This window comes from Phyllostomus discolor, chromosome 2, assembly GCF_004126475.2.
Source record: "Phyllostomus discolor isolate MPI-MPIP mPhyDis1 chromosome 2, mPhyDis1.pri.v3, whole genome shotgun sequence".
NCBI lineage: Eukaryota > Metazoa > Chordata > Mammalia > Chiroptera > Phyllostomidae > Phyllostomus > Phyllostomus discolor.
In genome coordinates this window covers 46649731-46675818 of record NC_040904.2, presented here as the reverse complement: position 1 = coordinate 46675818, position 26088 = coordinate 46649731, and the positions used below count along the sequence as shown (strand labels likewise).

General features: G+C 42.0%; 1 protein-coding gene across 5 annotated transcripts in view; it reads right to left on the bottom strand.

Annotated features, from left to right (window-relative positions):
• ST6GAL1 (ST6 beta-galactoside alpha-2,6-sialyltransferase 1) overlaps positions 1-26088 on the bottom strand; it is a 120632-nt gene that overhangs the window by 57033 nt on the left and 37511 nt on the right. For 3 of the 5 annotated variants that reach the window (XM_036017823.1, XM_036017822.1, XM_036017824.1), the window contains exon 3: positions 25411-25534. In XM_036017823.1, coding sequence (XP_035873716.1) covers positions 25411-25440 — 30 coding nt within the window. In that variant the 5' untranslated portion in view covers positions 25441-25534. Of the gene's footprint in view, positions 1-25410; positions 25535-26088 lie in introns of those variants that run through there. The other 2 variants (XM_036017825.1, XM_036017827.1) reach the window with 1 other exon arrangement.

Below are 26088 nucleotides of genomic sequence, written 5' to 3'. Positions count from 1 at the left end.
GTATTAGAAAACTATATACTATACAATCTCAGTGGGTGGGAAAAAAAGAAGAGGGAAGAAAGGAGGCAGGGAGGGAAGGGCAGAGGGAGGGAGGGAGGGAGGGAGAGAGAGAAAAGAATTTGTTTAAAAAAAGCTTATTCACAGAGAAAAGTGATTTGAAGGAAGTATATGCAAATTGATTGCCAGTACTCTGTTGCTAGCTTTGTGTTGTGGGATTACAGATGATTTGGGGTACATTTGTATTTTTTGTGTGTATTTTTACTAATGGGAGTCTACTATCATTTCTCTTCATCTACTCTTCAAGTTCAACGTTTCCCTCTGGTATCATTTCCCGTCAGCCTGAAAAACTTTCTTTAAGAGTAGATCCATTGAAAACAAAGTTTCTTGGTTTTCCTTCACCTGAGAATACCTTTCTTTTGTCTTCACTTTTGACAGATATTTTTTCTGGATATAAACTTCTGGGTTAAGAGTTCTTTTCTTCCACCACTTTAAAAATGTTGCTCCAGGGTCTTTGGCCTACATGGTTTTGGATAAGAAGTCTGCAGTTATTTGAATAGGTTTCCCTAATGTCTAAATGCCATATTTCCCTGACTGCTCTCAATATGTTTTCATCTTTGGTTTTCAGCAGTTTAACTATAATGTGGCTGAATAGATTTTGAATTTATCCTGTTTGTTATTCAACTTTAATTTGTAAATTGACATTTTTCACCAAATTTGGGACATTTTCAGCCATTCTGTCTTCAAAAATGTTTTCTGCACCAACATCTTTCTTTTTACCTTCTGGAATGGCATTCCAAGAACACAACTTTAATGACTTTTTAATATTGTCTCACAGTAGCCTGAGACACTAATCACTTTTTTCCAATAAGAAGTACATTTATAGTCTGAAACTATGTAATATTGTGTGCCAACTGTAATTTAAATTTTTAACTAAAAAATCTAGAAGCACATTTATAAATATTACACAAAATATTATATAATTTCATTAATCTACCTTCAAGTTTACTCTTTTTCCCTTTCATTTCTTTCCTGTCACTGAGCCGTAAATTTATTATATCAGATGTTGTTTTTTAAGTTCTAAAATGCCCATCTGGTTAGTTTGTATAGTTTCTATTTTTCTGCTGAGAACTTCTATCTTTTCATTCGTTTCAGAAATGGGGAGTTCCAAGATGGAGGCATAGGTAGAAACCCTTCACTTCCTCGCACAACCAAAAGGAGGATAACAACCAATCTAAAATCAATAAATAACCAGAAGTGCCAGAAAATCAAATTGCAAGGAATTCTGAGAACCAAAGAATTAAAGAGAAAATCAACCAGAACAACCAGACCAGTAAGAACCTGTGGTGCGGGCAGGACCAGCTGAGAAAATCCACAACAAGGCAGCAGATAGAGGGTGGGACCAGCTCAGAAAAACCTCCACGAGGCAGTAGACCAGGCAGGTGGGGCTGGCTAAAGGTGAAATTGAGACTCAGAGCTGACTGTGAAATACAGAGGTTGCGGTGCTGGGAGAAACTCCCAGTCTCACCTGCGAATGTGTTGGAAAGTACGCTAGAGCTGAGCAGGCAAGCTGTGCTATTCCCTCACTGGCCCCTCCCCGACGGGCAGTGCCTCAGTGCAGCAAGGAGACTTGCCCTGCCTGGTGAATACCTAAGGTCTCACCCCCTTACAACTTATCAGCTGCAACACAACAAAGAAATATGGCCCAAATGAAAGAACAGAGCAAAACCTCAGAAAGAGAACTAAGTGAGGAGATCACCAACCTATCTGATGGAGAATTTAAAGCCCTCGTAATCAAAATGCTCATAGAACTGATTGAGCTTGGTTGAAAAATGAAAGAACAAATGAAAGATACCCAAAATGAAATAAAGCAAAATATTCAGGGAACTAACAGTGACAGGAAGGAAACCAGGACTCGAAGCAACAATTTGAAACAAAAGGGGAAAATAAACATCCAAGTGGAACAGAATGAAGAAACAGTAATTCAAAAAAGTGAAGAGAGACTTAGGAACCTCTAGGACAACCTGAAACGTGCCAATATTGCCAATATTTGAATTATAGGGGTGCCAGAAGGAGAAGAACAACATCAAGAAATTGAAAAATCATTTGAACAAATAATGAAGGAAAACTTCCCCGATCTGGCAGAGGAAATAGATTTCCAGAAAGTCCAGGAAGCTCAGAGAGTCCCAAAGAAGTTGGACCCAAAGAGAAACACACCAAGGCACATCATCATTAAGTTACCCAAGATTAAAAATAAGGAGAGAATCTTAGAAGCAGAAAGAGAAAAGAAGACAATTACCTACAAAAGAGTTCCCATAAGACTGTCAGCTGACTTCTCAAAAGAAACAGGCAAGAAGGGTCTGGAAAGAAGTATTCCAAGTCAAGAAAGGCAAGGACCTACATCCAAGATTGCTCTATCCAGCAAAGCTTTCATTTAGAATGGAAGAGCAGATAAAGTGCTTCTCAGAGAAGATCAAGTTAAAGGAGTTCATCACTAACAAGTCCTTATTACATGAAATGTTAAAGGGATTTATCTAAGAAAAAGAAGATAAAAAATAGGAAAATAAAATCACAGTCAATTCACAGTTATTAACAACGACACCTAAAACAAAAACAAAAGCAAACTAAGCAAACAACTAGAACAGTAACAGAAACACAGAAATGGAGATCATATGAGGGTTATCAACAGGGCAGTGGGAGGGGGCGAGAGGGGAAAAAGGTACAGAGAATAGTAGCATAGGTGTTAGGTAGAAATTAGAAACGGGGAGGGTAAAAATAGTATAGGAAATGTAGAAGCCAAAGAACTTATATGTATGACCCATGGACATGAACTAAAGGGGGGGAATGTGTGTGGGAGAGGGTGTGCAGGGCAGAGAGGAGTGAAGGGGAAAATGGGACAACTGTGATAGCATAATCAATAAAATATATTAAAAAATAAATAAAGATAAGGAGAGAATCTTAAAAGCAGCAAGAGAAAATGAAACTGTTACCTACAAGGGAGTGCTCATTAGGCTATTAGATGATTTCTCAAAAGAAACCCTGCAGGCAAGAAAGAGCTGGAAAGAAGTATTTGAAGTCATGAAAGGCAAGGACCTACATCCAAGATTATTCAGCAAAACTATCATTTACAATGGAAGAGCAGATAAAGTGCTTCCCAGATAAGGTCAAGTTAAAGGAGTTCATCACCAAGCCATTATTTTATGAAACATTAAAGGCACTTATCTAAGAAAAAGCAGATCAAAAATATGAACAATAAAATAACAACAAACTCAAAACTATCAACAAATGAACTGAAAAGAAAAGAAAAGAAAAGAAAAAAGAAAAATAACAAAAACTAAGCAAACAACTAGAACAGGAACAGAATCAAAAATGGACATCACACGGAGGGATTTCAGTGGAGAGAGGGAAGAGAAGAATGGGGGGAAAAGGTACAAGGAAGAAGAAGCATAATTAGTAGGAATAAAATAGATGGGAAGAGATCAAAAATGGCATAGGAAACAGAGAACTCACAGAATTTATAGGTACAACCCATGGACATGAACTAAGGTGGAGGGGAATGCTGGAGGGTTGGGAGTGCAGGGCCAGGGAGATAAAGGAGGAAACTGGGAAAACTGTAATAGCATAATCAATAAAAAATGCTTTAAAAAAAAGAAGTGGGGAATGGTTGTTGTAATTAAGTAATTATACCATCTGAGTCATCTCAGGGTTAGAACATACTGTCTTTTCCCTTGAGTATTGTTCAGATTTTCCTGGTTCTCTTTATGAAGTAAACTTGGGTTGTATTATGGGCTTCTGAATATTAGGTGTGAGACTCTGGATCTTGCTAAAATTCTCTAAAAAAATGTTTCTACTTTTTTTTGGTTTTTTTGTTTAGGAGATAATTAACCTACTTAGGTTCAGATCGAAAGTTCTCCCTTACCTTTTGCAACTTGGTAATTCTGATTTCAGTTTGCTTTTCAAAGCCTTTGTTAGGCCAGACTTGGGTCTGCCTGTCACATAGGTAATGCATAGGCTTATCTGGACTTGGGTAGTGTTCCTATCAGAGGTGAGTTCTCAAAACCTTTGTTGTGTTTCTTTGCATCTGTTCCATGCAGGCACACCTTGTAGCGAGCCCATGACACATACTAGTCCATACCCAGGCTTAACCAGCCTCCAACTCTCCTCTCAGGGATCGCCTCATTATCTGGCTTCCAGTGGCTCCTTTTCCTGATTCCTCTGGCTGAAAGACCCCATCTCAGAGTTTTAGCCTCCCACACAATTATGCAACTCCATGTGACAAAGGCCATTCAACTTTTGACTCCAGTCAAAACTACCTCCTGTTACATTTCAGGTTCTCATATAGTTGCTTTTTTGTATTCTGTCCCATTTTTAGCTGTAAACAGTGGTAGAGAGAAGTTGTAGTTGGATTACTTCTCTTGGCTGATGCTGCTGCACTTCCTTCTCAACCATTTTTACTTCTCAAAATTTCACCCATCTCTCAAAGCTTCATTAAAATACCACTTTTACTCAGAAAGCCATCCTTCTTCCAGCTAGAAGAACTCTCTTCTTCCTCTGAATTAAGGAAGATTCAAGTTTGACAATATTGAGAATCCAACTTAAAGCCAAATCTTTTCATGTCTATTTTTGTTCAAAATCTGGGTTCAGAACGTGGCTGGGATGACGTCAAACCAAATCGAGAAGCATTATGTGGTTGAGTGTGGACTTCACTTAAATCCCAGCTTTGCTAATTGTTGGATATGTGACTTTAGCCAAATCAGTTACTGCTATGTACCTCAGTTTCCTCATCTATGAAATGGAAATAACAATACTTAAAACATAGAATTGTTGTGAAGACTAAATGAGTGACTAGTTGTAAAACCCTAGAAAATGCCATGGTGTAAATGCAAGCAATTATTATCAAAATTATTACTATAACTTCACTCTGCAGATAGGTTATAATAATAACCCTGAAGAGGGAAGAAAAAAAGCAAATAGAGTTGGCTCTATGCCCACTTCTTACTAGGCCCTGAAAGTGACTGTAATTTTTGTTTTAGTAAATACTTAAAAGAGCCCAATTTATGTGTCTCTGTGGATCTTCTAATAAGCCATGCAACAGAATGGAAGGATAACTACATACAGTGGATGAGGAAATCTGGCTTCCAGGACTGGACCTCCTCTGGGTCTGAGTTTTCTGTTCTAAATCATGACTACACAGGGCAGACTGGCCTACCTGCACATAGCTGATCTCTGTAAAATGCAAATGGAATTGGGTCCATTTTAAGTTTACCCTCCAATGTCTTCCTGATACACACAGAATAAAATCCAAATTCTATAAGCTATCCCATAAGACCTGTTGTGATTTCTACTGCTGCTTCTGCCATCTGTAACCTCATCTGCTGCTGCTCCTTCCCCACAGTCCTCACATTCTAGCTATACTGAATAAGTTTCACCCATCCCACTCACCATTTCTCACTTGCACCACTGCCCTCAACCTTGAGCTGAAATTTCTCTCCCTATCATCTTGTCAAATATGTAAATGCCTTGACTTCCATGCAAACTGTTCAAGGACTTCTGCGAGGCTTTCCCAGGCACTCCAGGACCCTGGTAGTCAGTTCTTTTCTCCTTGTGTCTCACAGTTTTCTGTAGATACCCTAGTACTACTTTTCAGTGCAATAATATCAGGATCTCTCTCTTAGGTCTCTCTCTCTCTCTTTCTCACTGCACTGGTATCTACATGCATCCAGGATGTTTCAGGATCTTAGGAATGGGTAACTGCCTCACACTTTACCAATATGGTAGGCCCAGGGTTGGGAAGCATTTAAGAGAGCAAGATACAGTCTTTGTCATGGGGAGATCAGAGTATCCCTGAGAAATAAGACTCACTTGAAACATACAGTGCTACTAACCTACACAATCCTGACCTGCAACCCAGAAGAAGCTCAGACAAAGAAGAGAGCAGGGTGGATTGAAGTAGACCAGAGAGAGTATGAAACAGGAGGGAATTTAGAAAGCATCTGATTGAACTTGCCCATCCCATTTTTATAGATGAGAGATCTGAGGCCCACTGGCACAGGGAAGGCTACATCATTGGTTTGTGATAGAGCCAAAATGAAACTCAGATTTCTTGGTGCCCTCTCACATTCTCCATCTATCACATGTCATGCTGGGCTTCAGTATGTGGCCAGGCTTCTTGGAAGATGTAAGGGACTCATGTGGGTCTTGGAAATGTGAACTTGAGACAAAAATTATGAAATTTCCAGTACACTGTCCAGCATACAATAGAAGCTCAGTAAAGAATTGAATTATTAGGTTAAACAGTACTTCCCAGATGAGCAGTGATAAAGAAGAAGGCCCTAAAGCCAATATTTAAGAGCAAAGCTCATTTTACACCAAAATTATTCCTATACCTGCCTAATACCCCACTCCACCAGTTACTACTATCCAAGAAAAGTCAGTGGAGCCCTGGCATGAATATTAAAGAAGGAAATGCTCATCCTTTCTGCAATACACCCAGAGTCCAGGTTTTGCCCAGGAAACAGGAAACCTACAAACTGGACACAGCACACATATAGAACTATCCTTGCCCCAAACACTTGGCAAGGGAAAATGGCACAGATGGGAGTTGGCAATGTGTTGAAAGAGAGAAGCTACTTAGGGGTGAGGACCAGCTGGGATGAAGGAACAACTGATGCTTCACAGAGTGCGAAGTGGAAGGAAAGTCCTATGCACTTTTCAAACAAATATTATTGCACTCATTTTTCCTCAACCCAAGCAGACCTTACAGCTGCCTCACTTTTCAGATCCACCTATGATGATTATACACACACCTCATAGCATCACAAACAGAATTTTGCAAGTTCATCCATTCAGCCAACCAATACTTATGGAGTGCTATGCTGTTCAAGCCCAGTGATAGGCAACACGAATGCAGGGATGACTAAGGCAAGTCTCTGCCTCCATAGGGAGAGAGACAGGTAAGGGGAATACAGCTACAGTGTGTTACTACATGAAGAGTCCAGCTACCCAGCCTGGATGGTTCAGGGAGGCTGCCTGGAGAGACATCTCAACTCAAACGTGAAGATGAGGAAGAGCTTTACAGACAGGAGGTAGGGGTGGAATGGGCTGTGCTCAAGTGTCCCTTAGGTCATTTTTTTGCATTTCCTAAAGAATGTGGTTTTTACCTTATCATTTAGACAAATTCGATCTGTGTCACTGAGCATAAAGAAACAGTTCACACCTTCCCTAAACCTGACAGTTTCTTTTGACACCAACTGTGGGGGGAAATCACTAAATTAATAAGTATATGAAGTATCACCCTCTCTCTGTAAAATTATATACTTGCTAACCTCAAAAACAAGATTTCTTTTAAAACCTTTAAAAGCTTCAGGGACATGAAAATGTCTCTTTACCTCCCATTAGTTTTAGGGTGGTCCCAAACTTACAATGTGGACAGAAACACATACAACCAAAAAACAAACTTGGTCAAAACCTAAGCAGTGATGACAACGGATCTGCCACTTAGACCAATGTAAGGGGCCAAAGCGCTCTCTTTTGCAGAATAGCAAATTAAACTAAAAAAAAAGTTTTACTTTTTGTTGAATTTATGGAGGGCCTTCTATGTGCAGGGCTCTGTGCTAAATGCTCTATTTTCATTATCTTACCAAAACTGTGCAACACCTCTGTTAGGCAGGTGCTATAATCCCATTTATAGATAAGGAAGCTCAAGGCCAGAAAGGTGAAGGAATTTGCCCAAGACAGGCATCCAGAAAATATTGGATCTGAGAGTCAAACCCACGTGTACAACACTGAGTACTCATTATGTGCCAGGCACTGTTCTTAGTACTTTTCAAATATTAACACATCTAATCCTGCCAGCAACGTTATAATAAGATGTCACTGCCATCCTCATTTGAAGATAAAGAAAAGAAGCAAAGAAAGGTAAAATAATGTGCCCAGCATCATACATCTCCCTGCCTCCAATGTCAAATTCATGTGCATTTGGGGGTGGGGAAGGAAACACAAAGGTCACGCTCAGTGGGATGGAGCTCTGTCCTGCCTTTGTACACGGTGGGAGGTGAGCCTGGGCACATTCAGGGAAGTGTGTGCCCAGGCTTGAATGTGGTGGGTATGTGGCTGTGGCCCTCACCCTCAGCCTGCAGAGGAAAACTATTTAACCAAACTTCCTCCCAGGAGGGTGACACTGCACTGATGGTGGCCTCACCTGTCTCACCTGTAACTGGTCAGTTACATCAGTGGTGTTCTCACAGACACTTGGCACATTTTTACCTTTGTCAAATTCAGGAAAACTTCAGAGTAAATTTTTGTGCCCAACCAATGCTGGTGGTTTTGTGGCAAAACTGATGAACTCACATCTAACTCATTGCTGGGGAACAGGAAGCTTATACTAAACACAAACATATACAGTGCTGTGTGTCAGCTGCACCTCAATAAAACTTGAGGAAATAAAGGAAGCAATACCTCAAGAAAACAGAATTAATATCCCAGAACAACCAACACACTTAAAAATATGTGTAGCTTTCTGGCCCAGAATTCAAAAAAGCTGGGCTATTTCTTATAAAGAAATAGTTTTATATTTATAATTATAGTTATAAGTAACATATAATTTTACTTATAAATTTATAATTTTTGGAATCTAATTATAAAAGGTAGAAAATAAACATAAGCATGTGATTGCAGGCTGTAGCATTGAGTATAATGTCAAGAAATGTTGAAACAACCTAGCCACGGGAGCAAATAAATTATGATATAGAATTCAGTGATATCCTGGGAAACCATTAACATACTGCATGCATTATAAAGATGGGAAAATGTTCACAATAAAGGGAGAAACAAAATCAACTTCATCCACACTAAAATTATAATTAAAAACTATTGTTTTCACAAATGGACAATGATTGCAAGGGAACATGGTAAAATGAGCAGTATTGTGTCAGAAAGCCAGGATTTTAAAAGTGTCTCTTTATTGCGATGTTTGTGAATAAAATGAGAAAAACAATCCTAGAACCCATTTGGTTCCCTTCAGGGCAGACACAGGGACCTCTGAATCCAGTTTATGCTCTGTTAGAGCACAATCGTAGTCTTACAGAGAGACACAGCCCTGGCCTGTGTGGCTCAGTTGGTAGGAGTGACATCACATAGACAGAAAAGGTTGTAGGTTCAAAGGCAACCAAAGGATCTCTCTCTCTCTCTCTCTCTCTCCCTATCCCCCATTACCCCCTCAAAAGCAATGGAAAAAAATCTTCTGGGGTGAGGATTTTTTAAAAAAAGATAAAACTAGCATCCTCCAAAAGATTGCCTGCCTCAGCTTAAGGGAGAGCAAACATATTTCCTCTGCACCTCACAGCCTGATCCTGGCTAGCTGAGCTCTATGTGTTATAACCTACAGTTTTCACACAACTTCTTAAAGAAAAGCTTTATTAATGGCCTCAAGTCCCAGAGGAGGATCTTGCCTTGTGAAAGAACTCCCCAAACTTTGGCATATGCATTTGAAGACTACCTTCCAGATGGAACCATAACAATGGTTTGGCAATTGGCTACCCCTGCTTTGCCCCTGGGCCGCCTTCCCCAGCACACAGTACACTATCAACACCAGCAGCCGCTGGAACCCTCAAGCGTACTATCACATCAAGTCCACTGCTCATTTCCACCTATTCAATTCAACCACACTTCCAGGTCCAGATCAAGCACTGGATCCTTCCTGAGGATAGGCTGTCCACCAGAGTGGCAAGATGAGAGACTGACCTGGGTCAGAATCCAGCTCTGTCACCTTCCAACTTTGTGACCCCAGTGTCAGGATGGGCAGGGTAGGACAAGAGGGAATCTAGTTACAATTAGCATTTTGGACTACAAATATGGCCACCATTTGGACTACAAGTAATATGGCAACTGAACTCTGACCCAGAAGAGGTGACTGACATCAGACCAGGAGCCACCAATGCTAAGTTGCTTCTTTGTTCACCAAAAACCAATCCTTGGCTCCCGCGCGAAGTCCAGCCATATAAAACTCCCAGCCTTTCCCTTCTCCCACGAGGTCTTAGCCCCTTTTCCGGGCGGGGGGGGGGGGGGGGGGGGGGGGGGGGGGCGGGACATTGCCCGGGGGCACAAACTTCCACAATAAAGCTCATCTGCCTGTTTCCATGGCTGATTGGCTGTTTATTTCCTCGGCGGGACCTAAGAAAACCTTACACCCAGGCAAGTTACCTAACCTCTCTGGGCTTCATTTCCTCAGCTATTAGGTAGTACTATAAACAATTCTTCATGGGATTGCTGAAATATAAGAAATGTAAACCACTTAGAGCTGTGCTGCCCAATACAGTAGCTAATAGCCACACATGGCTATCAAGTCTTAAAATGTGGCTAATCCAGATGGAGATAATGCTGCACATGTAAAATACACAGCAGACTCTGAAGATTTCACGTGAGAAAAGAGAATGTCAGATTTATACTGATTACATGATAAAGTAAATAATATTTTGGATACATTGAGTTAAATGAAACACTGAAAATGTCATCTGCTTATTTTTACTTTTTAACGTATTATAAAATTTTTAAATTACGTATGCAGCCCACACTTGTGGTTTACTTTCTGTTTCCAGTGAACACAGCAACTGTCCAATGTTAGTTCTATTTTTCCCTTGCCATTCCTGGGCCACCTAGAGTGCTTGGCACTGTCAACACTCTCTGAAGTCTTTAACTCCATCTGTGGTACCAAAGGAGTTCCTTCCTCTTTCCAGGCTCCTGGTTACCAACCCGAGACATGTGATGAGGAATAGAAAGGAAATTAGATTGAGAATTGGAAGGCTGGCTCCAGCGCTGGTCCTACCATTACCAACTGGGTAGCCCTCAGCATGTCATTTCACTCCTCTGAGCTACAGTTTTGTCATTTACAAAACAGGAAATAATAATATCTTGTTCGTGGCATGAAAGAATGCTAATGAAAGTCTTGGTAAACTGGAGAGGACTCTCCAGGCCAGAATTAAGTAGTATAATTTGCAGAGTGAGGAGATTGGGCAGTCCTGTCTGATGCCTCTGATATTCTCTGCCTTTCATTTTGTACTTTTATTTAACTATTTTCCATGTCTCTAAACACAAGTTTTCCTAACAACACACCTCTTCCTTCTCACATGCCCCCAAGCACAGCCAAAACAGAGTGCTGCAGGCAGACCCCCCCCAAACCAACACAGACTGAGTATGCCCCCGTGCACCAGGCACTAAGCTTAGGGAGCTCCAGGTGCAGTGGTAGAGAAGGTCTTGGGAAAAAATTTGACAATACAACATGGAATACACTTGTAATGGAAAAATCAAATAAGTGTAAAGCACCAGAAAGCAACGGGGTGGGGGTGCACATTACTTGGTAAAAGCAAAGAAGGGTGGTGAGCAGGGAGATGTATGAAAGGGCAAACAGGAGGGACTCTGAGAGGCATTTACAAGGATGAGAAGGTATGAACAAGAATGGAATGCTATTGCATTTAACCCAAAGTAAACATCAGCATCTGCTGTGTAATGTGCCACCTAACAACATGAATCTTATCACAAGAGACCCCTGGTTGAAAGGTTCTTCCTGCAGATGGAACACCACCGCCCTCCTGCTACTGCCCTTCGCTACTTTAGATTCCCCCAGCTTACCCCACAGCCCTCTGAGGGATGCATGCAGTAAGCTCGTGAGGAACATAAGGGCCATCAGTGCCAACTGCATAAACCTCAGCTATTTGCACAGAGAGGCTTGTGAGAGCAGGAGCCCTGTCTTAAAATATCCTGTTCCTATTTTTAGCCAGGAAATACCGATGGGGGACTCAAAAGTTGGAAAATTTTAGTTTAATGTAATAGCTAATAAGCCTAGTAGTTAATGCATGTAAAAAGCTGTTGTTTCAGAAACTGAGGGCCCGCCCTGACTTCAGGAGACCACAAGCAATTGACCTTTGTGCTCCCGAAGAAACTGTATGCAGTCAAGGTGGGATCTGAGCCATTGTGTTCCAGGGACAGATGGCCTACCGCCCAGGACTCAAGACAGATAAAGAAAATCACTGGTCAGAGGATGAAAGGATTTTAGGGAAATTGCCAGACTGCAGCTTTTATCTGATTAACTTCTTTCCTGAATTTGAATCCCTTATCTACATTTTTTTCCTCTTTATAAAAAGGTTGGCTTGAAAGGAAATATAAGATGGTTGGGGGCCATAACCCGCTGTCTTCTCAGATCGCTGGTCATCTGAATAAAGTGCCCAAAAAGATTCAATCCCTGTCTGTGCTTATTGGGTCTGGTAGGTGAGAGGCAGCACAAGCACCAGCTTTTCTGGTTTCAATACCTCCTTACCATCTACACTTTATTTTCCACCTTCCAACACCAACAAGCATGAAAAGCAAAAGGATGCACCATCCTGTAGTTGGCAGGGTGGGCTTCTCTACCTCACAGTGTGTTTCTTCCTAATTCCAAAATAATATCTATATTACTGCTAGTTAAGTTAAACTGCAGACTCATACTTTACCAAAAACTCAATGTTCTACCTGCATGGCCCAGGAAAAGCAAATACACAAAGCTTCTTGGGTAAAGAGCTGAAGTTGAATTTTTGCAGCTGAACTTCTCCTTCAGATTGCTATTCAAATATCAAAAGGTTATATTTTCATTTAAGATGAGAAAAGGAATGTTCCTGAAAGGAACAGTGAGCGAGAGCAGCAGGTAAGTACCTATGCAGGGATGGCATCTGTGAGCCTGTGGCCACCTCTGCACATACCGACCATGGAGCCACACCTTACCCAATGGTTAGCTGTAAAATCAGTGCCAGGGTCAAAAATCCCCCTCCCTTAGGAAACTATTGTTTAAAAACATTTTAAGAATTTTAAAAATTATATCAACCTATTGCAATGTAAGGACTTGATTTGAATACTTACTTGCATAAGCAAACAGGTTTTTTAAATTATATACATATATACCACATATATACATGTGTGTATGTGTATACACACATATACTCATACATACACATATATACATGTGTATATAGATGTTTTAAAATACTTTATTTTTAGAGAGAGGGGAAGGAAGGGAGAAAGAAAGGGAGAGAAACATCAATGTGTAGTTGCCTCTCATGTGACCCCTACTGAGGACCTGGCCTACAACCCAGACATGTGCCCTGACTGGGAATCAAACTGGTAACTCTTTGGTTCACAGGCTGGTGCTCAATCTACTGAGCCACACCAGTCAGGGCCAATGGAGGAAATTTTAATATTGACTCCACATCTAATGATATGAAGAGATTGTTCATTATTTAAATGTGATAATAGTATATTATAGTTAAGCTTTTATTTATAAACAATGCTTTTTAAACATATATAATGAAATATTGACAGATAAAATTAAAAATAAACAGCTGAATTAGAAGTATTTTAACATAAGATATTATTTTGCATGGATATTCATGTGCAGGGCCTGAAAGTTAAAAACTAGGTCCTCCTACCTTAAATGACTGAGAAACTATAAAATACACAATCTGTTCATGCAACCCTGAACACTCATACAAAAGTTCACTCAGTGAATCCAACATAGCTGGGTTATTCTCCAGCCCTGGAGGAGATGATGAGTTCTTCTTGGGTACCAGAATTACTATCTTGAGTTTAGTACCATGCAGCATGAAAAAGACAAGTATTTCAACACTGGGATTGCACCAAGCCCAAGATGCTCACCCTGGGAAGACTGAGGGAACCCCTGATTCATGTCTCCCCCACCCACACTGTGTAAGCTTTAAATTATTCTGGCTGAGTAATTATCAGAACTGTGGGCACTATTTCAATCACTCTCTTTTTTCCTCAATCTCTCCCTTTTTAAAAAAAAATATGCTGAGTAGGTAGGGTTCAATTGACATTCCACTCTGCATACCAATGCACTGCTTCTCTGACATGGAGCTCTATAAGGCTCCTGGTATCAGAGTTAATATTTAGGGGAAGAAAATAATCACATCTTAATCCATTGAAATATGTGGCCAATACAGAACACGCGGTATAGCTCAGGTAACAAAGGGAATCTTTGCTGAGGACGCATAGCCATGTCTACCTATATATAGCATATGGGGTTCAGAGAGCCTAGTATTCAGTTGTTATTGTTATCATAACCATCACCATTATTATAAGTATCACTTACTGAGCCCCTGTTCTGTGCCAAGTGCTTTCTATTTTATCTTAAATCTCCTGAATAACTCCATGGGTTGATTACTTTACAGGTGAGAAAGCTGAAGCTCAGAATAACTGAGTGATTTTGACAAAGGCCACACAGCTGTAAAGGGACAGAAGGAAGACTCAAATCTCACTCCCTAAGCCTAGCACTTTCTAGCATGCTCTTACCTCTACCTGGAAATTAGGCCTTTAAGGCACAGTTATTTAAGATCCCTTTATTTTCTAAAACATTTTTTTTAAAACCCTGGTGAGTTGACTAACTGAAAACTCCACTCTGTAGTCCCATGGGATGACTTCCGCAAGTCTGCAGCCCTGTTGAGTTTCACTTCCATTTTCCCTGGCCATCATGTGGTCTTACCTTTGATCATCTGACATGCTGGAGAGAAGAGAATATAAAATAACTTTTCTTTTTGGATTGATAGAAGTCCAGGTGACTTCATAATCAACACCCCCCACAAACAAACAGATCCTATAAGACAATTTTTTCCCCCTTAAATCTCAAGTCCACTGGTTTATTATAGCAACTCACTCCATTTGCAAATGGTGCTGGCCAGGGAATTCTTCACACCAGATAACCATCCATGGGGTAGGTTGAACATAGATGTCAAGCCTGATGGCTATCAATAATAACCATAGATCAATACCACCGTCTGAACATGAACTATGTGTCAGGTGCTGCACTAGGCAGTCTCTCTCCAACTTTCATAACACTGCAAGGTAGATGCAAGCCACCTGCATTGTATAGGTAAAGATGAGTATCTCTACATGGAGAGTTAAGCCCCTTGCCCAAGGTCACATAACTATTACAGAGCTAGGATTGAAACCCAACTTGTCAACTCCAGAGCCCGTGCCTAAGTCACACCGAGGCAAGGCCACTCCTACAGTTAAGAGAAGGTAAGCAAAGGGTTCCTGTGAAGACATAGGGTTGGACCTTGATGTATATGTAGGATTTGGATGACTAGAACAGTGCCAGAAGGACATCAGGATGTTCTAAAGGTCCCTGGGGTCCTGGGGAGAAGACTTTCAAATTCAAGTGCCCTATAGTTATACTATTTTTTAAATAGAAAATGCTACCTAGTGAGCACTTTGAGATTGTAACTTTTTATTGATTGCAGAGAAAGTCAAATACAGGAGGTCCTCAAATAACTTCATTTTGTTATAACATTGATGAGATGTCATAGGAACTTAACTCTTATTTATAGCAATTAGCCTATGGTAAAATTGGTGTTGTTATACATCAGTCTGCTTCAAGTCTCAGAATCTATCAACAACAATAGGTAAGGACAAGAAGATTTAAATCATGAGCACTCATCCAAAGTCCAAACCTTCTACACTGCCCCATCCCATCAGAACACCTACATTGTTAGCTGGGTTCCCTTGTATTGTTGTGTGGGGTCTAACTATTCTCTGAGGCCTAGCAGGACACCACTAGTTAAATAGACCTTAGCGGACAGTCAAGTGGCAAACCCACTATCTGTTGAATGAATTCCCCACTCAGTAGCAACAAAAACATTGCCAGCCAGCATCTCCTTTCACACTTGTAATAAGGATCATATCTTCTTCCAAGACAGCCCAACATTCATTATGAAAAACTTTTTACTTACTATATATCAGACTGAACTCTTCCTCACACCCCTTAGCTTTCACCTGCTGGTTCTTCGTCTAGTCTGTAGAGGCTAGAGGAAAATAAATGTTCCATTTACCAGTCTGGATGTTATCAGCTTACTGTATCACTTCCCCACCCCCACTCACGCACCTAAAATATCACTGCTTTTTAACAGCTAAAAACAAAAACCCTCAAACCAATCACTTCCTCAAACAACAACGTAATGTCTCCTTCCTCAAGACAGAGTCTCTTAATTTTTTTTCCATTTGTGCCTCAAACAACTGAAATCAGCCCATATCATTTCAATACAATTGCATTTCTAATTGGAAAATCGCCAGTACCTACCTCACGAAAAACTCTCAGTTCTTTCTCTTCAAACTCCCTCCCTCTAAAGCCTGACAGGCATCCTCCCAGACTCCTCCCTCCGGTCCCCACCTCCTCTGCCACCAGCCTTCTCTGGTGGGGGCTTCCTGCCTGCCCTGCAATGCCCACCTCCCATGCGTTCAGCCTCAGCAGGGGCTTCACGCACTCTGTACCCCATTACACAGTGGCTAGCCCCCTGTGGAATCTCTCCCAGACTCCAGAACACATCTTAAAAAAAATCTTTAAATTGTCCACCTGTATAAAAACTTTACACTCTACATTCACTCCTTTAAAAAAATTATTAACCACTAGCACAAATCTTACAGCTTAGGATACAACAGTGAACAAACCAGATGACGATCACTGCCCATAGAACTTTGCATTCTAGCAAAGGAAGACATACACACACACACAAAACACACACACACACACACACACACAACATGTAAATCAGTAAATTATTTAGTATCTCAGAAGATGCTAAGTGCTTTGGGAAACAAAGCAGAGTAGCAGAGAAAAGAAAGAGGAGGGTCAGGAGAAATGACTTGAGGCAGGTTTCCATTGTTAAAAGGGCAGAGAGAATAGGTCTCATTGGGAGGTGTACACTTAAGCAGAGAATGAAAGTAGGTGAAGGAATGAGCCCTGCAGTACACACGGAAGAGCATTTGAGGCAGGGGGAAGGGCCTGTGCAAAGCCCTGAGGCAGGAGTGCACTGGTGCGTACTGGCTGGGCAGGAAGGAGCAGCCAAGAAGGTAAAGAAAAGAGGGTCAGAGAGGAACAGAGACAATTGGAGGAGGGCAGTGATCTGGTAATGCCTTATAAGTCAGGATAAAGACTTTGGCTTTTACTCTGAGTAAAACTGAGAGCCACTGCTAGGGTTTCAGCAGAGAGGCAACCTGATCTGATTCAATATCGCTTCAGGCTGCCCTGTGGGGATAAGAATAGGGGACAAGGTGAAAGCAGGCAAACCATCAGGAGGTCACTAGAGTATCTTGGTGAGAGACTCAGGTAGCTGGAACCAGGTAGTTGCAGGAGAGTAGATATATTTTAGATGTGCTTCAAAAATCAAGCCCAATGAATTGGATGTGAATGTGAGAGAAAGAATCAAAGATGATTCCAAGATTTGGGGCCCAAGCAACTGGAAGAATGGTGCTGCTTTCAACAACAGCAACAATGACAACAAAAAGTAAGATGAGGGAAGAGCAGATGTGGAAGAAAAGAGAAGATCAGGAGTTCAGTTTGGGGTACCCTGAGTTTGAGATTAGACTGTCACGTGGTAAAGACTCATCCTGATAGGAAATCACAGACATCAGGAGAAAGTCTTGGCTGGAGGTAAAAATGTGGGCATTATCAGCACTGAGGCCCTTTGGAGGTTTGTGAACAGCTGGTTGAGTTGTTTTCCACTGGTCTATGGATATTTACTCTGGAGCAAGAGTTACTACCGAGTTTAAACCTGACTCTACTATAATACTTCTTAGCTGTTTGATCTTCAATAGGCTCAACTGTTCTTAGTGTATTTCCTCACCTGTGATAGAGAGAAAATAACAGTACCTACCTCTTACAGTAATAATGAAGAAAAATGAGTAGTTCATGTTAATTACCCTGCACATAGTAATAGGCACTCAATATATGTTAGTAATTAGATTCATTTCCCACTCTCTCCATCTCTTATTATCTTCCTAGGCTTGGTATCTTCAACTTTCCCTTCTTTCTTACCCCATATTCAATTCCTCCCTTACCCTGAGTGCTCCTGGGTCACTTGTTCATCCTGGTACCTCATTAACCCTATCACAAGCCCTGAAAAGGTATTGAATCAAATGAAATAGAAAACAAAGTTCTACTGTTTCTACTCAAAACATTTCTTAAATCTGTCTTCATCTTTCCTATTATTTCTCATGGGAGCCCCCAGTAAATTTTACTTAAGCCTCAATTATAGCTCAAATAAAACTGAAATGTAATTTTAATTTGCTTACATGTTTATCTTCCCTTAAAAATGTTAAGTCTTTCAACCACCAAGTCACAATTATCTCCATATTTTTAGCACCTTTGTGCTCAGGCCATGGTAAGTATCCAATGAACATCAGTTGAACTAATGACAAAAATAATTTTACTGGCTACCAACTACCTTCTAGACACTGAAATGAAAATGTAATCATCACTACCCCTACATAAACTGTGGTCCCTGCCCTAAGGAGTTTTGAAAAACGAACAGTATACCTGAGGCTATAAACAAACTAGCTGAATAAATGTAATGATATTACTATAATAAAAGGACAAGCTATATAAAATTGATCATATTTATACAAGGAGCTCCAAAAAAAAAAAAAAGGTGCTGTCTGGGCTAAAGTTAGAAATGAAAACAGGGATCATTCATAGCTTGGACTTTCCCAAAGTATAATATGGGATTTTATGCCAAATTCCAAGTTACCAGCAACTTTTTTTTAACTGTAATAAGGAGGAGGAACATTTCAACCTTATTAATATGTTGTGCTTTGGGGTCTGGAAATGCCAAATCTTTTCAAAGATGGTACAATGTTGAGTCTTTGGCTTGACTATACAACTTTTAGCTTCATGGCATGTCAAGTCACCCTATTCAAAGGAGAACCATTCTATGTATAACAACTCAGAATGGCAAAATCACATTGAAAGATGTAGCTTTAAGAAATGTCTGTATTGTATTTGAGGACTATTTGCCATAAATCTGAAGGTTGAACTTAAATATTTTCAATCTGTTATGATAAAAAGTACTGAGTTAATGTAATAGTCTTTTTAAAAAAATTTATAATATAATTTTATAAAATTTAACTAAGAATCTGAAACCCAAATGATTTCTATATAGTAAATTGAACTGCAAAAGATAAAGAGAGAGAGAGAAGAGAGGAGAGGAGAGGAGAGGAGAGGGGAGGGAGGGGAGGGGAGGGGAGGGGAGGGGAGGGGAGGGGAGGGGAGGGGAGGGGAGGGGAGGGGAGGGGAGGAGGGGAGGAGGAAGATGAAGACAGGGACTATTATTAGAATGGTTGGCTACAGCCAGAAATCTTCAGGAAAGAAAGGAGATATGAACAGAGTTTTAAGTAGAAAGTGAAGAGGTGAGGCAAGACACTGGGGGCTTCATCAGTGGTCAGAGATAATGGAGGGGAGAAAGAGCAGTGTCTGAGTGTGCCCATCTTGAAGTGGAGGCCAACAGAGATGCTGGAAGACAAGATGGCACGAAAGGGAGTGTGGTAGAGGACCCTTCATCTTACTATGAGTATGCAAATGATAGAAAACAAAAAAATAAGATCTGTTCATAGTTATAGCAAATAAAGCTAAAGTTAGAGAAAGTCCTGAAATTTCTTTGCCACTCTTGGAGGATTTTGTTTTTCTAACAGACCAAAACTATATACTAGATGATGCAATCACTTTGTATTGGCAGACAAAGATGGGGCTCAGGCAGTCTCCTTATCCAAGTTATTAGACTCAGGTAACCCTTTGGTCTCCAGCTCAAGGTTAATTAAGTGATGCACAGCTCACACTTCCTTCCTCTCACTTCAGTTTCCCAGCTGTCATCACTCCTCAAGAGCACCCAAATGCCTGGCCCTCGACACCCTTGCTGTTGCACCCCAGCAGTGCAAGTACATGTTCCCCAACCACTGGCCAGCCACCATCCTTAGCATTAATGTATCCTCACTGGAAGTCATTAGTAACCAGAAACCTATTTCTGCTGCAATCACCAAAAGATGACTTAAGGAATGTCATGCTTATCCACATTAATAAAAGGTAAGGATAATTTTAGATGTGAATGTAGATATCTGCCATCCCTTTGATACACTCTGTACACAGCTTTCTTTCTATCACCAGTCAGGGTGACTAATCCCTAAGCTTCAGTCCAATCAAGAGAGACAAAGTGATACAGGCATAATAACTTCTAATTTGTGAATCACATAAACTTTGGTTTGAAATCCGACTCCATTGTTTACTATCTCAGTCACAAAGGGCAATTTAACTGAATTCTCTGGGCTTCTGGTTTGTCATCTGTAAAACAGGGGTATTGTTACCTATATCATTGTGTTGTTGGGAGGATTAAATGAGAAAAGCTATGTAAAGCATCTAGCATACAGTAAGTGTTTCAAAGTGGCAGCTATTACCATGGATCTTAGAATTAAAGTATTCAATACAATAATTTCAGTAGGGTTCCTTCTGGTTTTTGAGCAGGGTCCTATAGATTGCTCTTAGTCTATAAGGAAGCTTGTGCTGAGTTTTTTTCATTAAGGCTGAGGTTGGCAACAGAAAGTCAATGAACAAAAACAGGGGTGAAGCCTTTCTCCAAGTGCTGATGGAATATATCCTACTATGTTCTGTAACTTATATGCTCACAGGATGGTCCTTAAGAACTTAAAAACAAAGGCAAGAAGGCCCAGAAATATGAACAGATAAAACGACATCTGCCCACCATCAGACCCTTCCTGGCTTTGCATAGTGGCTCAACTCCACTTCTCCTGGAAAACTTAAACACCAAAGTCCTCCTCAGTTCATGCATACATAGGACAGACACTGACAAGGCACTTGGTCCTTGAAGAACTGACCTCTCAACTGGCACACCTGACACGTGGTATCACCAATTGCTTGACCACGAGTGGCAGGGATCTTTGAAGGCAGTTCATTCCATTTGCAGACAGTTCTAAGTTTAGTGTTTTAGAATGTAGATTTGCTGATTCAGAATCTACTGCCCTTGACTTTTACCTTTAAAACTTAGTTCTAAGACAAGGTACTTTTTAAAATTGTATTTATTAATTTTAGAGAGAGAAGGGAAAGAAGGGGGGTAAAGAGAGAGAAAAAGAGAGAGAGAGAGAAACTGATTTGTCATTCCACATTTTTATGCATTCATTTGTTGCTTCTTGCATGTGCCCTGACTGGAGATCAGAGACCAAACCTTCAATTTTGGCATACTAGGATGGCACTCTAATCAACTGAGCTATATGGCCAGGGTTATGTACTTTTAAAAGATGAAAATCTTGCATGATAAGATATCCTTTAGTTAATATTTACCTAGGGCCAACCATGAAGGCACAATAATTGTTTCTTGAACTCAGCAGATTCTAATATTATTCTAGGTAACTGTTACACCCACTGCTCCCCAGGCCCCACCCCAGTCAGACTGAATTAGAATCTGAGAGGAAGCCTGGCGATTGCTCTTTTAACAAGAGCCTCAGATGACTCTTAGGATCAGGCAAATGGGAGATGGTGACATAGTGGATGGGGTGTAGCAGACATGGGTCCACCATTTACTTACCAGGTCAACGGTCCCCAAAATTTTTGGCCCCAGGGATGGGTTTCATGGGCGACAATTTTTCCACAGACTGGGAGCAGAGAGGAGGGGATACAGAGGGAGGGGAGGGATGGTTTCAGGATAATTCAAGAGCATTACATTCAAGCTTACCTCCTGCTGTGCAGCCCAGTTCCTAGCAGGCCCGGACCCATGGTGGTTCATGGCCAGAAGATTGGGGCCTCCTGCATTTGATGACCTTGGACAACTTATTTAACTTTTCTGAACCTCAGTTACATATCTGAGAGTTCATAATGATAACAGCATCTACCCATAGGGCATTCAGAGGAATAAATAAGAAGCCATAAGCCACACAGTGCAAGGCCTGTCAATACTGTCATCATCACTGACCCCAATGACCCTAGAAAAATAGCATCGGTATTATTTTTGCTCATTGCCATACAATTAGCAATTCAAGTACCTGAGATCAGGATTAAAACTCAGACCTGACCATCTCCAAAGTCTAAGGGCCAATACCCAGCATCGGGAGAAAAAAAAATCAAGTGGGCAGGAGGCCCAGTAGTACAGATGACCTACATATCCAGGGCCTGGCTCCAAATTCACACTTGGACACAGCTCATATTGCATCCTCAGGAGCAGCCTCAGGAGCATCAGCTCTGGCCAGCAAGATGCCCTCAGTACCACAGTAGGGGGCAAAAAGTTGGCTTTAGACTTTCTCCTGCTTCTGTTCCTCCTCCTCTCTCCTGCATGCCATCCCTCCCCCCTTCCTTTTGGAACCATCCACAATTCCTACTCTTTTTTCCATGTCTGCACCTGACCCTACCCAAAGGAGCTCCTCTCCTAGGAGGCAGGGCAGGGACAAAATTTGAGAGGCTGGCTTAGAGAACAGGGCAAGCCATGCTCCACTCCCCAACTTCAAGGCACGGCATTATTACTTCACTCCTCTGGGTCTCGGCCTGCCTCTCTGCCTCTCTCCTGGCTCATTTGCAATAATGTTCTCAGCACAGTGCCTGGCTCCTCTGTCAAATAATCAATACCACCATAGTCCTTGATTACCACCTCTTTTTCTCTGAAGTGACATCGTGTTTCATTTAAGGTGGGACCACCTGTGATTCATACTTCAGAACATGGCTGTATTAATGAGCCCCCCTTCATTTGTTCACACAAATATGCCTCAAGTACAGGTGATACAGAAATAAAAGTCTTCAATTCCTGCTCCTGAGCCTTAGGAGAAGAGAAATATGCTTGAATTGATGAGTGAAACACCATGTAAGGCATTAAGAACTAAGGGCTGGGCAGCACCAGCTCTGCTAGAGGAAATCAGAAAAAATAATGTTCACCCTGGGTTTTGAATAATGAACAGGAGTTTGCCAGGCAGAGAAAGGCATGCCCAACAGAACGTCGTTCAAAAGCTCCATCATGAAAGTGGGCCCATTGTACTCAGGAATGGTGAGGTGCTCTGAGGGGTGAGGGTATGAGAGCCACAGTGACAGGAAATGGGGTTCAGTGAAATTATCTGCTCCAGACATAAATTTCAAGCTTATCCTGCAAGAAATTGGGACTGGTGGAGGTTTTCTAAGCGAACCAGTGACGTTATTAGAATATTTCCTCTAAATTCAGTGTTGAGCTCCTGGCACTAAAAAGGAGCTCTGATGGAGCATGAGGAGGTGAAGTGGAGCCACTTCAGGTGATAGAAGAGAAGTTGCCAGAGACCACCTTTCCTCACCCCTGGTCGGCCTGCAGCACCACCGTCCACCTCTGGCCTGGCTGACTTTGAAGTCTAGTCAAGTCCTCACTAGAATACCAGGCTCCAGAGCACAGGGACGAGAAGAGACAAAGATGGGAGGTGGAGGAGTTGAGCCAACTGCAGGGGTAACCTGAAGGTAAACTGGGAAAATATTATTCTGTCTCTGGTGGCTTACAAGGTCCTGAAAGGAGCATGAGATAGACCTCAGTTCAAACCCCACCTCTACTCTTTTCTACCTGCATGGCCTTAGGTAATTCACTTGATCTCTCAGAGGCTGTTTAGTCATCCATTAAATCAAGGTAATAAGCCTACCTCAAAGACTTCTTCTGAGGATTAAATTATAGACATACTCATTTTGTTGTGATTTGCGTTAATGAGATACTCACTTTATTGCAGTGGTCTGGGACCGAACCCACAATACCTCTGAAGTGTACCTGTAATTTATGTCAAGTGGCTAGCATAGTGTCCAACTAAGGAGTAATACACTCCAAATATTACTAAGTAGGTTATTGATATACTCATTTTTATCTTATGGGGGAGGGAGCTGGGCCTTCAGACTAAAAAGACCTTCAAAAATTGTGCCCCCCTCCACAAAGCACCATGATGGCATCAGCCCCCCAGGTCGCTTCACTGTGCTGTTGTGAATTCCTAGGTGAGACCCTGATCTGTCCCTTCCAGGTGGCCTTCTGCCCTCCTGGGCTGTCTGCAGTTCCTGCAGGATAGGATCACATTTCTCACCTGAGCCAGGGGGCCCACAAGTGCGGGCCTTGCAGCCTGGGCTTTTTAGAGGGCTCACATGACGGCCTGGCAGGGCGCACCTGTTCCCGACAAGGGCATTAATAATCTAGGCCTTTTCCCGCAAACTCGAGCAAACGGTCTAAAGTGACAAGTGAAAACACTGGGTCCAAATTCTCACTGGGCTAGGGGCAGAGGAGGCCAGAATAACCTGACTGTATCAGGGCTAAATTATGAAACTGAATCAGTTCTCCTCGGGGGTGGGAGTGCGGGGCAGGAACCATGCTCCTCGCATCATAAACTTCTCTGTATTGCCTATGAGTGACGTCAGTGAAACTATTCAGAGATGAGGCAGAGAATGGAATCCATGTGACTTGGTGGCTGAGGAGCGAATTGAGCCATGGGTTTTACCTCAGCAAAACCAAAAGCAAAAAAACACAGTAGCCACCACAGGCAGCCCGGAGACACCTGGGACAGGAGACCTTATGAAGAGCAAGGCCATCTCCCCTCACCAACAGGGGGACATGTGGAGCAGGTCTCAGCAGGACTTTTGTCTCTTTTGCTTATACTGTACCAGCACATACACAAAAAACACAGTACCTGGCATCACAGCACTCAGTCCACGTGAAGACTCAAGAAGCATGGGGTGTGGAGGAAGAATAGAGGCTCCAGATCCAACAGCACCAGTTAGTAACTATGCAGATTCAAACAAGCCATTTGTTCTCTCTAAGCCTCAGTCTCTTCATCAGGAAAATGGGACAATAACATGTACTTTGAAAGGCTCTTATAAGAAATAACTAAAATAATCTATGGAAGAGCCCCTAAAATAATGCTTGGTAGGTAGCAGGCCCTCAGTAAATGGACATTTCAGAATTAGACTTTGGTCTTCAAATATAAATCAGATCTTGAGTATTGACTCTGTTTCTGATTCTCATAGTGGGGGGAAAAGATGGGGGCAATAAAAAGAGAATGTAAAACAACTGAAGATAATAAACTGAAAGAAAATAAAGGGAGACCTCTAAGGTCATAGCTCCCCATGTGACCTTGGACAAATCACACACCTCCCTGGGTCTCAAAATTCTCTATGGCAGGTTGGGAGGTTGGATTTGATTGGTGATCTTCTCACTGTGCTCCTGGCACCCTAGGTGGTCTGTGGAGAACCTGAGGGGCTGTCTTGGGGTAAGGAGTGAGACAAGTGTGTCCCACGCAGCTTCAGGAAGCTTCCCTAAGGAGGCTTTCTACTGAAGAAACAGTTCCACACTCAGTCCTTAGTCCTTTGCAATCTAATGCTTTCTCCAAGGTCACCAGCATCCTCCCAATTACCAGATCTCTTCAGAAACATAGTCCAAGACTAGGGTAAGGCAAGGAAGGTACCTAGGGTGCAAATTAAGGAGACCCTCACTCTCAGGACTGCGCAAGTACAGCATTAACACTCTAACCCTGAAAGCCTCCTTAAATTTTGCTCCCAGGCACGTGGCCTCGTGCTAGTACCAGCCCTGAGTCCCCAGCCCTTCTTCAGTGCCCACCCTCACACACCTCATTGGCATTTGGCACTGCCAGCCACATTCTCTGATAGTTTGCCACAACTGCCTTCCATGGCACTGCCTTCCATAGGTACAGTGTTCAGTGTTCTGCTTCCTTCTGGCGCCTCTCCTTCCTCCTGGCAAGAGGGGTGGGACAAGGAGAAGAATGAAGGGGAGAGAAAAGCCTGCCAGGCAGACAAAAGCATGGAGGAAGGATTGCTGAGTCGGCCTTAGGACACCCTAAGTGTGAGGGGTTGGTTGAAACGCAACAGGCAGGTGGGCAAGGCAGCTATGAACAGAGAGATTTTCTGCCAGGGAAGAGGTTGGGACAGAGAGATTTTCTCCCCTCACCTGGCAGAATCTTCTATCCCACCCATTTCTTTGCTTGCCCACTGCCCCTGCCCAAGTCAGGTCCACATCACCTAATATTAGCGCACTCATGATAGCCTCTTAGCCCATGCCTGCTTCCCTCTCTCTCCTCACCACAAAATTACTCTCCTAAGTCTAGCCCTTCTGAACGGTCATGCCCTTCCTCAGAGAAGTTAAAGTATGGCCTTCCATGTTTACTCCACTAAGTCCAAAATCCTCAGTCTAACATACAAGACTGCACTCCCTCCTCACCCCCAAGTCTCCAGGTAACACCACACCACACGCCAATGTGCCGCTAAGCTGTAGGCCACATAATACACCA